The 16,735-nt window shown below is 43.6% G+C and overlaps 2 protein-coding genes across 2 annotated transcripts in view; one reads left to right on the top strand and one right to left on the bottom strand.

Annotated features, from left to right (window-relative positions):
• HRH2 (histamine receptor H2) overlaps positions 1–16,735 on the top strand; it is a 744,552-nt gene that overhangs the window by 425,576 nt on the left and 302,241 nt on the right. The gene's annotated exons all lie outside the window — the stretch shown is intronic.
• On the bottom strand, positions 11,300–13,435 carry LOC144766923 (uncharacterized). The gene is made up of 2 exons (XM_078650618.1): positions 12,702–13,435; positions 11,300–12,426 (listed from the first exon to the last, which is right to left on the bottom strand). The coding sequence occupies exons 1-2, from the start codon at positions 13,126–13,128 to the stop codon at positions 11,435–11,437; spliced, it is 1,419 nt and encodes a 472-aa protein (XP_078506744.1). The 5' UTR covers positions 13,129–13,435; the 3' UTR covers positions 11,300–11,434.

Here is a 16,735-nt window from a genome sequence, read left to right as displayed (position 1 = left end):
TGCCAGCCGCTAATGAAAAGTAGTCCTCTCAGTGCTAGCACTGGAAGGCACAAATAGTTCTTCAACAACAGAAAGCTGTCGGTAGGTGAGACCTAAAGATCTAGAAAATGGCTACATAGGCGCAGTTGAAAGTAGTCTGGGAGAGACAGAGACTGCATTACCATGGGTAGTCATCATCAGGGACACTTGCCAATATATGCCTGAAAGAAATTCACAAAATGATTTCTGGCAGCATTAAAAGGATTTTCTACTGGGGATTTTCCGTCACAATTATAGAGAAATTCTCAGGAGTAAATTCCATGCTAGGAAGTGGCCAATAAAATGTTTGGTTTCCCTCCTAAGTACCTTGAGCATCCACAAAATCTGAATGATCCCTCCCCACCCTGGATGTGGTATAGAATTTTCTTCAACGAGGGGCTCGATAAAGCCCCCTTCGAGAATGATAAGAGGAACAGATCACTTCCAGATCTGGCGGAGGTGTTGCAGAATAGCTTTGTCCAAAGGAAATAAGATTTCCACTAAACAATCCCAAAAAACGAAAAATGTGCACTGGCTCAGCGGGCTTCATACCCTATGTTGTAATTTTGCTGTGTAGATTTCAACATAAAGGGAACAGGAGCCCACAGTAAATATCACATGACACTCTTAGTAACACTCCAGGGAACCAGTAGCTGGAGCAGCTTTCTGGGTGGCCTACTGTAAATGTTTGTGACCTGAAAAATAATTATAACCAGATAAAGATCAAAATCTCTGTAGGGGCTTTCCTGGTGTTTTGGTAACTCAAGCTCACTGCTTAAAGGCACGAAACCCAATACTCTCCAAGACATGCAGTAGCTTCTATTACGATTAGCAGATTCAGAGGTGTTTCGTTTATTAACCTCAAAAGGGTGAAAGGTCAAGTGGGCCCTTTTTGAGTTGGAACCTTTTATTTGTAGGTTACATGCCTACCTCATCACCAGGCACACTAATCCTTGGCCTCACTAATTATGATTGTTGTTAGAAATGGGGGTCTCTAGTTGGCAGAGGTATGTACCTTTATCCAAAACGGAGCCCTTTCTCCCAGTCAGGGTAAGGGGGATACACACTTTAGATAGCCCCTGCTCACCCCCTTGGCAGCGTGGCACAAGGAGACAGGCTTATCCCATAGGCAATGTGTAAAGTATTTGTACCAACACTCACAGTAACACTGTGAAAACACCACAAAAGGACACCACACCAGTTTAGAAAAATAAAGTATCTTTATCTAAACTAAACAAGAACAAAACTCCATAAATCCAACATACAGAGTTAAAAATGTGACTTTCAAAAGGTTTCAAGAACGTGTACCATAGAAAACTATGGATGTGTGACTTTTCATCAAAGTACCTGTAGATGCGTCAAAGTTCTCAAGCTAAACAGCCGCAGTGTTGGAAAACAAAGAGATGCGAAACCCCTGAAACCTTGGGGAGGTGATGCAACAGGCCCGCTGCACGCAGAGGAAGGGTTGTGTCGAATCCGGTCTGTACAGGGAGTGATGCATCGATTCTTCGTGTCGGTTCCGGTCCGCGGGTGATGCGTCGGAAGAACTGGCCGCACAGGTATGATGCGTAGGAATCCAGGATGCGTTGGCGATCGATGCGGCAGCGTCGAGTGGCGGTGCATTGGTTCTCTTCAGCCGCGATCCCTTGATGCATCGATTCTTGCAGCGGTGACAGAAGCTGCGGCGGTTACCACAGCAGCGATGCTTGGAAATTCTTCTAGCGCCGTGGAGATGCGTTGGGAAAACAGCCGCATGAAGAGCAGTGCGTCAATTTCTGTAGTCATTTGAGTTTCTTCTTTCTTTCAGCTCCCAAACAACAGCAACAGCCTCCAGAGGTCCAAAACTGGCACAGGCAACTCTTGGCAGGTCAGAACTCACAGCAACAGAGTTCAGGGGAGCTGGGGGTGAAGTCATTGTGTCCCCGAGATTTTAGGACAGGAGGCCAGCTCACTTCAGGCCCTTGGAGATCTCCTTCAAGCAGGGGACACAGCATACAGAAAAGTCCTTCTCTTTTCCTTGGCTGAAACAGAAACTGCAGGCCAACCCAAGACACACAGCAAGGGCAGGACTTCTCCTCAGTCTCTCCAGCTCTTTTCCTTGGCAAAGCTTCCTCTTGAATTCCAGGAACGATCTAAAGTCTGGGGTTTTGGGTCTGATACTTATACCCCAAAATGTCTTTGTTCTCTTCGTGCAAGTGGCTCTGAGCCCAGTTCAAATCAGTTCTGGGAGACACTCTGCAAGTGCACAACAACATCCATTGCCAGTGTGAGCCTTATCTCCAGGCACTCCACAGGGGGTGGAGCCAGCATCGTAGAAGGCAGGCACAGCCCTATTCAGGTGCAGGTGCTACTCCTCCCACCACTCCAAATGAAGATCAGGCCTATTCAGCCTAGTACTGACTCATCCAGACTCCTGGAGCCACTGCACCTTCCCAGCCCCTGTCATTCCAAAGCCAGACAGTCAATTCACAAACAGGCAGAAGTGCACAGGATGGTTGAATAAGAAAATAGCCACTTTCTAAAAGTACTATTTTCAAACACACAATTTAAAAACCATCTTTACTAAAAGATGTCTTATTAAATCCTGAGTTCAGGGATTCCAAACTCTATTTTCTATCTTATCCCTATGGAAAGATATGCTTGTAAAATGTTACAAACTATTCCCCATTCTGTCCGATGGGGCAAATTAGCCTTTCAATAGTGAAAAACGAAATTAGCAGTATTTCACTATTAGGATGTTACACACACCAGTACATGTCCCAACTTTCACATACACTGCACCCTGCCCAGGGGATACCTTGGGCCTACCATAGGGGTGCCCTATATGTAAGAAAGGGGAAGGCTAGGGCCTGGAAAGTGGGTGCACTTGCCAAGTCGACATGACAGTTAACAAACTGCATGCAGGCACCTCTGTGGCAGGCCTGAGGCATCTTTTCAGGGCTACCCATGTGGGAGGCACAATCTGAGTTGCAGGTCCATTAGTAGCATTTGATTTACCGGCCCTGGCACACTCAGTGCACTTTACTAGGGACCTACTGGTAAAACAAATATGCCAATCAATGAGAACCATTCACAATAACAATTTACACAGAGAACATATGCACTTTAGCACTGACCGGCAGTGGTAAAATGCCCAGAGTCCTAAAGCCAACAATACAGACCAGGAAAAAATAGGAGGAAAAAGCAAAAAGTGTGGCCATAACCATGCAAAAAGGGCCATTTCCAACAATCGTACTTTGTGAATTGAGGATGCATTCATTTTTCTGTAGCAGGTATTTTTCCATCTTGGGCTATGATGCTGGGGTTAGAACCTTTCACATGCACTGTGCACACAGCCTCTGCAGCAGGTGCATTTACCATAAAGCACCTCACTGGCATAGACATCTGCAACCTGTGGGCTCCACAGAGATGCCTAAAGCATGCAAGGAACATCTCACAGTATCTTACTAGGATAGGGGCCTGTCGGCTACAGCGAGGTTACTGTAGCAGACTCTTATACCTACTGAGCTGTCTTTTTGGAATGGAAATATCTGACCTTTAGATTAATCACATATCTCTGCAGTGGGAATGCAACGCCCTCTATTAACTTAATGAGTTTTGAACCTGTGACCTCCCTGAACCACCCAGTTTTATGCAGCATGCGCTCAACTTACTGTGCCAACTAAGCAGCACTCATGGTCGGCTTTAGGGCGATGCGACCAGTGCCACTGCACCCTTCAGGGGGTGCCGGGTTTGTAAGTTTATTTTGGTTTTAAAAACCCCTGCTTCCACGCTCCTTGCCTCCAGCAATTTCAATGCAACAATAAAAATGCCAAGATAACTCCAGTGATTAATGTTCTTCGTGGAGAGAGATGGAGTTTTGTCTGGTTGAGGTTGTAACTGATCATAAAATGTTACATGCATGCTGCAACGAAGGTGTACCTTGCAGATCACAAAGTGCATATAATGTATCCATCTGTGTCCGTCTGTAACGTAACTGGTGCTCATGTAAAGCGCTCTGACCCCTTCGGGTCTAGTTCGCGCTATATAAAACTCCACCCAAAAAAATTAAATAGGTCAGTGGGATACTGCTTTTCTAAGAGACATCCTTTTGTTACTTGCAGATTATACGTTAAAATCCTCATATAGGACAGTATATCACTTATTATTTGTCATCAAAGAACTGCATGCATACTGCAAAGTATAGATTAGAGCATTCATGAATGTTGCAAAAAGGGTTAATTTGGGTAGAAATCAATTCTTATTATTAACCCCTTCCGTGGTCCCGTCGGCCGTTGGCCGACGGGAGCACTCCCTCCCCAGTGCAGCGAACGGCCAATGGCCGTCACAGCCCCGCCCACTCAATAGAACGCCGGCCCAGATGCGGAATTGCTGCCGCGGTTCAGGCTTTAAATAGAACTCCCAACTATGGCGTTCTGTTTTCAATTCTGAGTTTGTGCTTCTCCAGACCAAGCACTCTTAAACTATACTGCCTACCAGTATGGATGACATGTCACTCCTACACCCTGTAGTCCTCTGGCTTATGTAACATTTGCTATACACTGATTTAAACATGATGATTGATTGTATCTGTGTGTGTGATGCAAAGTGCTCTGACACCCTATACTGGTATTAGTGATGCTATATAGCTAATTAAATACATCTGAAAGAGAGTGATTATGGACCCTTGCACTGTTAGAAGGTGGTGAGGGAATTCGTGGTGAAGGTGGTCACCTCCTCCACCATGGTTGGGGGGCACCACCAGTGCTGAAGGCAGCCGTGGCAGCACCTCTTTGACTCTTATACAGCTTCGGCAGAGCTGTAGATGACTTTTTACCACAATCTACACATTGTTTCACTTAAGCACCTACAGCTGGATTTAATGAACTTCCGGCATGAGACTTATTTTCATCAAGCTGCTGTTCAATATCATACCTGTTATTGCATCACCAGAGCTCAGTTACCACACTGATGATTCTCGGCAATACACGTATTTTATTTGTTTTGATTGGACTTTTTGTTTTGTAGCAAGTGAGTTGACATGGTGTTAGGCAACGGGTAATTCAATGAGTAAAAAAAAAAAAAAAATCAGGAAGCCTAATATTCCCTTGTCGATATCTTTGAGATTGGAAGGGAGGAGCAAGAACATGACATGACAAAAAATTAATGAAGAAGATGTTTTGTCTTAATTAGGAATGCCACAGTTTTAATCACAGTTTGTACGAGTTTGCTGGAGTGGGCGGATGGAAAATGTGAATGACACAACAACAGATTAATGCTTGGTGAGGGATTACTTACAGGCCCTACAAGTATATTATACATACATTTTTAGTCATATCAAAAGGTCGTTGCCAACATCAGACCAAAACACAATATGTGACTGAAACTAGATAATTGGTTGGTACCTTTTAGTCTTTTGCCCGGAGAGGCTATTGTCAGCGAGTGAGGCCTCTAAATGTCAAACAATGGAATTAGTAGATAATAGGGGATATTTTTGCAAAGTGAAAAAATAGGCTCAAATTTACAAATTAAGAACCAGGTTCTGCGCTCTATGCAGTCTTGTGAACTCTTCTTTCGACCGGCAGCAAGACATTAGAGCAGAGCCAGGTGGAGTGGACGACAGTGCCAACAACTTCAACATGGTTCTCCTTGCGGGATAAAAGACAAGGTCCTTCTGTAATCTATTCAGAAGGCAGTCTTGTGTGAGTTACTGACTGAAGAATTGAAAGAAAATGATTCTGCTATTGAAAACTAAAAGCAGATTTGTGTGGCATTTATTAAAAAGAGATTGAGCGCCGAACCGCACTAAAGGAAGAGGAAAAATAAGAAAGGGAACTTGAGTGTGTTTTGAGGGATTTTTGATTATTATGAGACACAATGTTTGGGAAATGGTTTACCCAAAAGCGGTGATTCGTTTTTCCTTCTGTTAGTTTTATGAAGAAGCAAGTTGGTGTAAATTGTAATGTATATTGATACTTGTTGTGGGGGCCGTTGTGGAGATTAAGCAAGCTATTGCCCAGAGTTGCAGAGTGGGACTCCATGATTGGAATAGGCACCGAGGCGAGAATTAATTGTGGGTTTCTAACGCGCTAGAAACGACTCCCGAAGGAGTATCTCTGCGCTATAGACCACTGGGGAACCCGTCCTGGCTTTTCCCTGTGAGATGGTCCCTACTGGGTATCTCCAAGGTGAAACCAGGCATCCCCGGCGTATGTGGGGGGCCGTTGTAGAGATCAGGCAAGCTAATGCCCAGAGTTGCCGAGTGTGATCCCTAGTTAGAGTAGGCACCGAGGCGAGAATTATCGAGTCCGCTGACCCTGGTCCATGACCCTGCCGTGTCGGGAATTGAACCCTGGTCCCGGGCCGTCCTCTGCTTCCGGGTCTGCCGCCTCTCTTATCAGGTCCGTGGAATTTTTGAGCTCAAGACCCGCCGAGGAGGGGAATTGAACCCTGGTCCCGGGCTAGACCTCTGCATCAGGGTCTGCCGCTCTAACCATTGTGCCACACTTCTCCACGATGGTGATGATGGTGTCTGTGCGATGGTAGGGTAGGGATGGTAATGAAGGTGATGGTGAACACAATGATGGTAGGAGTCTAATGGTGCTCACGGTAGTGATGTTGGAAGTGCTGGTGATGGTTGTGAAAGCGGTTGTGAGAATAGTGGTTATGGCGGTAATGGTAGTGGTGGAATGGTAGTGATTGTGGTAGCTGTAGTAGTGGTGATAGTGGTAGTTGTAATGGTGGTGATAATAATAGTAAGTGTGATAATGTTTGTGGTGGTAAAGGTTGTGCTAATGGCAGTATAATGGTGGTAGTTGATGTGGTTCTGGTAAAGGTAGTTTTAATGATGTGGTAGTGGTAACAGTGATGGTCAGGGTGGTAATGCCAATTGTTCAAGACAATGTTGGTGGTGATGATGGATGTGGTCGTAAAGGGGTCATAGTGGTGGCAATGGTATTGTGGTGGTAGTGGTGGATATGGTGGTAAGACGGTTGTGATAATGGTGGTGGTAATTGTTGTGGTGGCGTTAATGGTGATGGTTGTAATGGCAACTGTGATGGTTCATATATGCTTACTGACAGTCTGGCGAGTTACCCAAGCTATGGGGGTTGCATGTGAAAAACTAGACTTCATTGCATTAAAACTGTTAAGCCTTTATGAAATTTAAAGTGAGCCATATTTTATACCAGTTAGTTTCTAGCTGATCTGCACAATCTCTGACAGCTAACTGATTACCTATGTCTATCTAGTGGTGGTTTCGGTTATAGTTGTATATGGCAGTTGTGTCCGCCGTGTGAAGGATGGAAGAAAGCAGGGCCATAACTCTGCACATCTGTAAAACAAATTTACTGAAGGGTGAACTGTACTCTGGTAAACAAAAAGGATTGCCTTTTTCTCCATTGGTGGCTGTAAAGCTGTTACACTTAATTAAATATGGTTTACAGGTGTCATGTCGGCAGGTTTCTATTTTATCTATGTTTATGAATCCCATTCAGGTGCATATTCCATCCAGCTTCTCGGAATCATGAGACTGGAAGAGCCCTAAAGGCAATCTTCTCAGCACTGATGCAAAAGGATTGCATATCACAGGAGTTGCAGTATGCTCAGATACATCATTTATACAGAAGAGGGGATTCAAGAAGGTGCAGGAAAGTAGAAACAAAGATCTGTCGGGAGCTGCTATAAGGCACTCAAAACAAGCCTTGCCAAAGCAATGGGCACTAGCCTCTGGGCTTTGGCAATTCTGTTTTTCTTCTGTCATGGATTTTACAAAACTTCATTGTTGGGGAAGCGGCCGGGCCTTCATCAATCTAAAAAAAATATTGACTAAAGGTATAACATTTTTTGATTTCCAAAAAGCACACGTTACCATAGTAGTCACTGGCATCGAAGGGAGCTGCGTTGTGTGTGCTGACACATTGACCCATGATGCAGGGGGTGGGTGGAACAAAAACATGAATGACACAACATCAAACTAATGGATGAAGTCTGACTGAAGCCCCATGTATTTAACTATATTATACACACAATTTTAGTAAAATCAAAAGGTATTGGCAAACAGCAGACTTAAAAAAGCCCCTTGGTCTGGCACTGGCTGCCAGCTTGCTGTATTTGATAATGCTTTCTTTGGAATGTTTTTGTAACTATTAAAAATAGTTAAAGAGGGTTTAAATTGTATAGAAATTGAGTGACTTGCAAATACAGCTAGAGAGGGTTTTATAGATCTTCAGTGTTGCAGATAGATAGATAGATAGATAGATAGATAGATAGATAGATAGATAGATAGATAGATAGACGGACGGATGGACAGAGAGATGGGCGGATGGACAGAGAGATACATTTTTACATCAAATGTAAGTGTTAGATATCACAAGTTTTATTACAAAGGTATCAACACTTTTAGACCCTTTCATAATACCTTACTGCAATCATCAGGTTGAAAGTGTGACTACTTGTAGCTTAAGATGGTTTATGCTAGATGTAATGACTGAAGGTGGTTGGCTGGGTCATCATGAGGTATGCATTTCTAGTATAACCAACTTTATCATGGAGTCTTATAATGTACACCTCACACACCCACGTTAGTTTGTGTGTATAAATAAATATACCACGCTCTACTCTTGCTGTCCCTTGTGCTCCTTCTTCACATGATAATGCTGAACAGACATAAAGGAAAGCTGCATCCACAGACTGTCTGCACCCTGAGAAGAGTATTTATTGTGCTTAACCTGCACAAAGATGCAGGTAAACACACAAAATAAAAACATGAAAGGGCTGTTGTAAAGTCAAGACGCTGATAATTTAAGAAGTAATAGATTTATTACAGGAACACAGGAGCAAGGTAGGACGCAGCCTACACAGGTCTTCTCCCACAGCAACTGCTCTTCCACATCCACCATAGAATGTTACAGAGCAAGAGCAGAGAGACAGAAGCTTGAAAGAAAACAATTCTATCGAACAACAAAACATGAGATCATGACACAACACATCTTCCCCCTTTCAAAAAGAAAAGAAAAACATAAATAGGTCCAAAGAAAATATAAATAATAAATCAACAAACAAAATCTGCCGACCATTTAGGTTTTGCTACAACACGTTTCTTCAACGCAGATTGCAAACCAGGGGTTGCAGAATCAACAACAGAATTATCTGTATTGTTAAATGCCTCAGGTGAAATAGAAGTTTCAATATCACCCACATTTCCAGAAGTAACATTTTCAGATATATCAGAAGAAATTCCAGGTGTATTTTCGGAAGAACTAGATGTAATCACATCACCTTGTCCCTCCTCAACAAAATCATCAAATTTGCTTGTATCCTTCCTACTAGAAGATACAGGAACAGTATTTTTACCTTTGTAAATAGCAATTCTTCTAATGTTCCATACCTTCCCATCACTTAAAAGAACAGGATTGCGTAAAACTTTTTTAATCTTAAGGGGTTGAGAAAATTGAGACTCTCCTTTACGAACCTTCCAAGGTTTTTTAACTTTGACCCACATTCCAGATTTATCATCTGCCAAACCTCCTCCAAACTTGTTATCAAAAGTACATTTATACTGTAAGTGTTTCTCAAGAACATTGTTTTAAACTGAATTCATACAAATGTCATGACATGCATTTTTATGCAACCAATCAGGATTACACTTAGTTCTAGCTATACGTCTTCTCATCATATCAAAAGGAGACATTTTCAAAGCTTCATGAACGTTAGTACTGTACGTCCAAACTGCCTTAAATACTTGGGGCCAGATGTAGGTAGGCTTTTACCGGGTGGTAACGGCCGAAAACCGGTAAAATCGGCCGTTACCGAGGAAATGAGATGTAGGAGGCCGTAAATTACCGATTTCATAAAATCCGAGTCGGAAACATACCGACTCGGTAAGAATGACCCGGTAAAATTACCGTGTCGGAATCTACCGTATACATAAATACCGAGTTCGTATTTTCGGTAAATCAGAAACGGTAAAAATCAGCCTTGGAGATGTAGGTAAGCACAAAAATACAGATTCTGCCGAAAAACGGTATTTTTAAGTCGGTATTTACCATGCAATGAAAGCAGGTGGTAACCAAGGGAGGGCTATAAAAAAAGTCCCAAAATGCACCTCAGGACCCATGATGGCGGCTTTTTACATCATAGCAAGACGGCAGAGACTACAGGCAGCAGGACAGAGAGAATGGCTAAGGGAGGAACAAGTGTACAGGCAGAGGATAACACTGTTCCAACTGACAGAGCCTGAAATACTGCAGAGGTACAGGCTACACCCAGACACCATCAAGCAATTGATCAGGGACCTACACCCTCTCCTGGACCACCCAACACCCAGGGCCCATGCCATCCCACCTCATGTCCAGGTGCTATGTAGCTTACACCTGCTGGCCTCAGGGAGCTACCAGAGTGTGATAGCTGTAGTGGGTGGCGTGTCCCAGGGCTGCCTGTCCCGCTTCTTCAGGAGGTTTCTTGACGCCATGATGCAGAGGATGGGGCATTATATTAAATTCCCTGTTACACCGGCAGAATTAGCCAAAACCAAGACTGACTTTTATCAACTGGCACACTTCCCTCACGTGATCGGCTGCATCGATGGCACCCACGTCCCACTCTGTCCACCTGCAGCCACAGAGCACATATACAGGAATCGCAAATCGACGCACTCCATCAACGTCCAGGTCATATGTAATGCAGGTAACCTCATCACTGACATCGTAGCCAAGTTCCCCGGAAGTACCCATGATTCATACATATTCCAGAATAGTGGAATATACACACGCCTACTTGCCGGAGAATTTGGAAATGGATACCTGCTAGGTAAATCACATTGACACACCCTGACACTTACATTAGATCTACGTCTCAAGTACTTGCAATTAATGTCTATCTTTCTCCCCCTAGGCGACAGTGCATATGCCCTGCGGTCCTTCGTGCTCACTCCCTACCTCAACCCATCCACCAGGAGTGAAAGGCGATACAACGTGGCTCACAGATCCACACGAAACGTAGTTGAGCGCACATTTGGACTCCTAAAGAGCAGGTTTCGCTGCCTCCACAAGAGTGGAGGTGCACGGCAGTACACCCCAATCATCTGCTGCAAAATAATAGCGACCTGTGCAATGTTGCATAATCTCGCCACCAAGCAAGGCACTGAGGTGGAGCTCACATATCATGAGGACATTGATGACGACCCAGAGGTGGCAGAGCCCCAAGCCACAGTGGCAGCAGCAGCTACAGATGGGAGACTGAGACGGGCAGAGGTTACACAACAATATTTCTGAGTGAGTAAAGAGACACAGGCATGAATGTAACTTTGTGTAAGTAGTTTAATATTCACTACGCCACAGCATTGTTAGCTCACATTGGGCTCACTAATACTGACACTCCATGAGTGTGTTGTCACGGTTAACACCACCGTGACTACAGCCTTGGGTGGAGTGCAAAGTCATTGTTTGTGGCCACGGGCCACAGGGCGGGGCTGCTGTGGCTGTGAAACAATGTCCTCACGCTGGCCTGTCACACTTCCCCCACGCCTGCCACTCCTCCGTAAGTCATGCACAGGAGTGCTTGCACCACTCCTGCTGGTGGACCCCTCGCTTTCGGCAGCACAAGTGTCGCCTCCAGTGCCAGTCTGATGCGCGAGCACTAGCTCCATGGCAGAGGTCATCCTGGCCATACCTTCACTTAAATTGTTGCAGCACTGCACTATGGCATCCTGCATCGTGACTGACCGTCTGCACAGCACAGTGGTAGCAGTTGCAAACCTGTTCAGGGCCTTGGTTTGCTGGCGCACATCCACACGGGCCTTGCGTCTCTCCAAATGGTCCCTGTCCAATTTGTCACACAGGACAGTCATGCACTGTGTGATATCTGATATTCCTGACGCCATGGATTGCATGCTTTCTGCCATTTCCCCTATGCCCTTGCCTACTGCTTCCAGTTTATTATTAGTTGTGCGTGCGTGCCTCTGAACCCCCATCATTGCTTTTGCCTGCAGGCGCTGCACCTTCACCATGGTGGCCTCCAGTCCGCAGAAGACACCTTGGACTTGCCGCACATCCTCTACCTCCCGTGGCCGTCGCCCTCGGACACTGGCCCGCGTGACTCTGGGACTGGGCTGCTGCTCGGTGTTGCCTCTGTCCTGTGTGTCACCCTCCACCTCCTCCTCCTCCGATGATGTTTGCAGTATTCTGCGAGGGGGCACATCATGGCTCCTGACTCTTCCCAGCACTGGGGATGGTGATGTGGGGGTGGGTGATAGTTCTGCCGCTCCTGTGTCCTGACTACCAAATAGGAGAGGGGATTGTGGATATTCTGCAGTTGCCTCCTCAGGTATCGGGGCAGCCTGCTCTTGGTCCTGCCCTCCGTGAGATGTGCTAGGTCCTGCTCCTTCCCTCCTCTTCTCTCTGACCTCAGCTGTGCTGCGCTTTGACTCTCCTGTGGACAGACATGGACATTGTGTCAGTAATGTTGTTCACCTGTGTCATGAGATTAAAAACACTTCTATTGCACTTTTGCCTGTCTCTCATTTGCCTATGCTACTTGTCTGTTGCTCCCCTTGCTGCAATGCACGCTGACTGCTCTGAGGTATCTACACATGACTACATTTCCCAGGATGCATTGCAGGACATTAGTTAAACCTGTTGTGGAGTCTGATTTGTCCTGTGAGGGGAATAGGTAAAAGGGTAAATGATAATGTTCCTGCATCTTACCTGGTTTCTTTGCTCCTCTTGCTGAGCTGTCTGCGTCTCCTATTCCGTGTATACATTCCTTCTCAAGGGTTGTTGCGACCATCTCCTCAATGTCGGTGAGTCTGGGGGCTCTGTTTCTTCCGCCTCCTGTAGCAGCACTTTCCTTGCGGTGGGCAGCAAGCTTTTTTTTGGTGATTATGCGGATGTCATACCACCGTTTTTTTAGGTCTTCTAGGTCACGGTGGGTGACACCAATGGCATTTACCTTGCCTTGTATGTCCAACCAGGTGCTGCGCTTGATTGATTCTGCAACATGCAGAGTTTGCTTTCCAAATATTTTCCCATAATGTCTGACAACCTCCGAAATCAGCACCTGCAGTTCCTCCTGGCTGAACTTCTGCTTCCTTTTGCGCTCAGCAGCATCTCTCTGTGCCTCCTGGCTCTCCATCTTGCTGTGTAGTTTGTCTCAGGAAAGGCTGCTCCACACTCTGTCCTCCTGCTCTCCTGACTGTTTGTTTCTGCACCTGCATGGGCGTGGCCTGTCCCAGGTACTGGGGTGTGGTGCTTGGATCTGATTGGTTAGTTCCCCTGTGGCTTGGAATTTGGGTGTGGTTGAAGTACCTGATTGGTTCACAGGCACACATGTTTGTCAGTTTCAAATTCTTCGGCGGATAGTTCCGACACGGTAAATACCGGGTCGGTTTTTCCCGACTCGGTATTTTCCGGGTCGGGAGTTGCCATTCATTCCTATGGGCCATGGCACCGGTGGATCGGTTTTGGTTTTTCCGTCTCGGATTTTACCGTGTAGGTATATTCCGAGTCGGTAAATACCGTTTCCGAGTACCGACAGGTTCCGAGTCGGTATTTGATACCGTCATTGTTACCTACATCTCATTTTCCTACTCGGTAATACCGAGTCGGTATGACTCGGTATTTAAGAGGTCGGTAAATATTATTTACCTACATCTGGCCCTTGAAGTTTCCAATTACCACCTTTAACTCCAGCAATTTGAATTGCACTTTTGAGAACCATATTAAATCTCTCACACATGCCATACCACTAGGGTGATATAAGGAAGTGGTTCTGTGTTTAATACCAATTCTTTCAAAGTACGACTCAGCCAATTTAGATACAAATTGTTCCCCATTATCACTGATAACTTGTACAGGGAGACCCTCCTCAATAAAAACACGATCCAAAAATTGTAAAACCGTGGCGGAATTAACCTTGTCAACAATGGTGATACATGGCCATCTAGAGAAAATATCAACAATTGATGTAATAAACTTCGAATTGGGGCCAATAGGACCCATGATGTCTATAGCAACAGTGTGACAAGGCCCATCCGGAATAATTGGTTCACACATGTCAGGTCTTAAAGTTATAAGAGCTTTGTCTGAGTTTGCACATACAATACAATCTTGCACCATTCTTTCAGCATTGATGTCTATACCTGGCCACCAATACCATTTTTTAACATTCTTCTTAGTCTTGACAATTCCACAATGATCCTCATGACACAATTCTAAAATAGGATTTCTTAAGGATGAAGGAGGGCTAGCCTTGTCACCTCTGAAAACAGAGTCATCTACTACAGAAAGTTCATTTTTAACTTCCCAAAAGGCCTTGAGATGAGGGATTACTTTTGATTTTTCTGGCCAACCATCCCGAATAAAAGAAATAAGTGAAACTAAATTATTATCCTTAAGATACTCTTCACACCGTTTTTCTTTATCAATACAAAATTGGATGTCATCATGAATTAAAGCCAATTGTAATGAATCACATTCATTAAACTCACAATCTTGTAATTCAGATGGCATGCGAGATAAAAAGTCCGCTAAAACATTACTTTTGCCTGGGACATACTCAATTTTGTAAATGAATTCCTGTAACCGCATGGACCTCCTTGCAATCCTAGCTGATGCTTTAAATAACCCTTCAGTTGTTAAAAGCTTCACCAAAGGTTTATGATCAGACCTAACTGTACACTCCTTACCCCATACAAAATTTCTAAAATGTTCCAAAACCCAAACTACTGCTAAAGTTTCCTTTTCAATGACCGAAAACTTGCACTCTGGAGGAGTAAGAGCTCTACATGCATAAGCAATCACGCATTCTTTACCACACTCATCAATCTGAGATAGAACACCTCCCAAACCTTTATTACTAGCATCAACTGTAACAATAGATTTCCTATCGAAATAAAAAGGAGATAGGACAGGAGCATGGATAATGGCTTCTTTGATGGAGTTAAACTCATTTTCACACTCCTCAGACCATGAAAATCTAACATTGGACTTAAGAAGTTGTCTGATATTAAACACTTTACTTGAGAAACCCTGGACAAATTTAGAATAAAATTCCACCATCCCTAGGAAAGATCTAATTTCATCTTTGTTAGATGGAGGAGGAGTATTCTTGATAGCCTCAACCAATTTAGGTTTTGTCGCTACACCATCAGCACACAAAACATGACCTAGATATGTAACGGACTTAACAGCAAACCTACACTTGGAATGTTCCACAGTTAAACCCGTCTCTTCCAAGGTGCTTAAAACCTCATTTAAAACAGAATCATGCTCATTTTGATCTTTACCAAAAATGAGGATATCATCTTCGAAAAATCTTACTTTAGGGTGCTTGCCAAAAAGTTGGTGCATGATGCGCTGAAAAATGGCAGCGGCAGATGCCAACCCAAAAGGCATTCTTTTAAATTGGAAACACCCCATAGGTGTAATAAAAGCAGTAAGATGTTTGCTCTCATCATCCAAAGGAATCTGATGATAAGCCGATGACAAATCAATTGTAGAAAAGAATTTAGCATCTTTAACTAGGGACAACATTTCAGCAATTTTAGGCAAAGGAAATGTATCAATAACGATGTTTTCATTTAAGTGACGAAAGTCTATGCATAAGCGGATTTTACCATTAGAACGTCTTGCTACAACTACTGGTGAAATCCACTCAGATGACTCAATGGGTTATATTATATCTTGTTTGACCAGTTTATCCAATTCATTTTCCACTTCTTTGCGTAATATTATGGGAATATTTCTAACTTTGTGGACTTTAGGGTTAGCTTTTTCTTTTAACACAATACGATGAGAAACATCCTTGAAATTACCAATTTGTCCACTAAACACTTTGCTAAATTTAGAAAGCATGGAGTCCCCCATACCACTTCCATCTTCAATAACCATGGCAGGGTCAGGGCTATTGGGATTCAAAATGATGTCAAGATGTCCTTGGTCCTTCCATCCAAGGACAGAAGGTCCCTTTTTAGCAATGTACAATTTTGCTAAAGATTCCCTTCCTTTAAACCTAAAGTTCAGAAGTCTAAAACTGATCAAATCTATTTTTCCCCCAAGATAACTTACAGGAGAAATATCGGGAGCGTAAAGTGTATTCCCCAAAAATGTTGAAAATTTTGAATTCCACACCTCTTTACTGATAATAGTGTACGGGGATCCCGAATCAGCATATATATCAATGGATATACCACCAAATGACATATTACAAATAGGTTTCTTAATGAAACTTTTTTTTGTAGGGTCTCTAATGTTGAATAAAAACTGTTTTTCCTCCTGCAAATTTTCTTCATCTTCAATAGAACAATGTAAAATTTTCTTAACAATGAATTCATCCTCACTAGAGCTGGAATCACAAACTATTTTAACTTTCTTATTCTTCTTTCTAATACAAGCTTTAGTTAAATGTCCTATTAGACCACAATTTAAACATTTTTCCTTAACAGCTGGACACAATTTACTATTAGCCAAATGTGACTCACTACCACATCTGAAACATTTTAAAACTGAATCTTTTTTAACTGTATTCGATTTGTTTTTAAATTGTGGTTTCAATTTTTGCTTGTGTTTCTTCTGAATCTTAGAGACGACTTGTTCCAAAATGTCCTTATTCTCTTTTTTAATAGCTTTGGCGCTGCGGCCTGACAACTCTGCTTTTCTGACAATAGCAAGGACATCCTTCAAATCAGCATCACCATTGATCCATAGTCTATCTTAAATTGCTGGATCATTGGCATGCATAA

The sequence above is a fragment of the Lissotriton helveticus genome, chromosome 7, assembly GCF_964261635.1.
Source record: "Lissotriton helveticus chromosome 7, aLisHel1.1, whole genome shotgun sequence".
Taxonomy (NCBI): Eukaryota; Metazoa; Chordata; class Amphibia; order Caudata; family Salamandridae; genus Lissotriton; species Lissotriton helveticus.
Note: the sequence above shows the minus strand (reverse complement) of the source record. Positions and strands in the feature narration are given on the sequence as shown.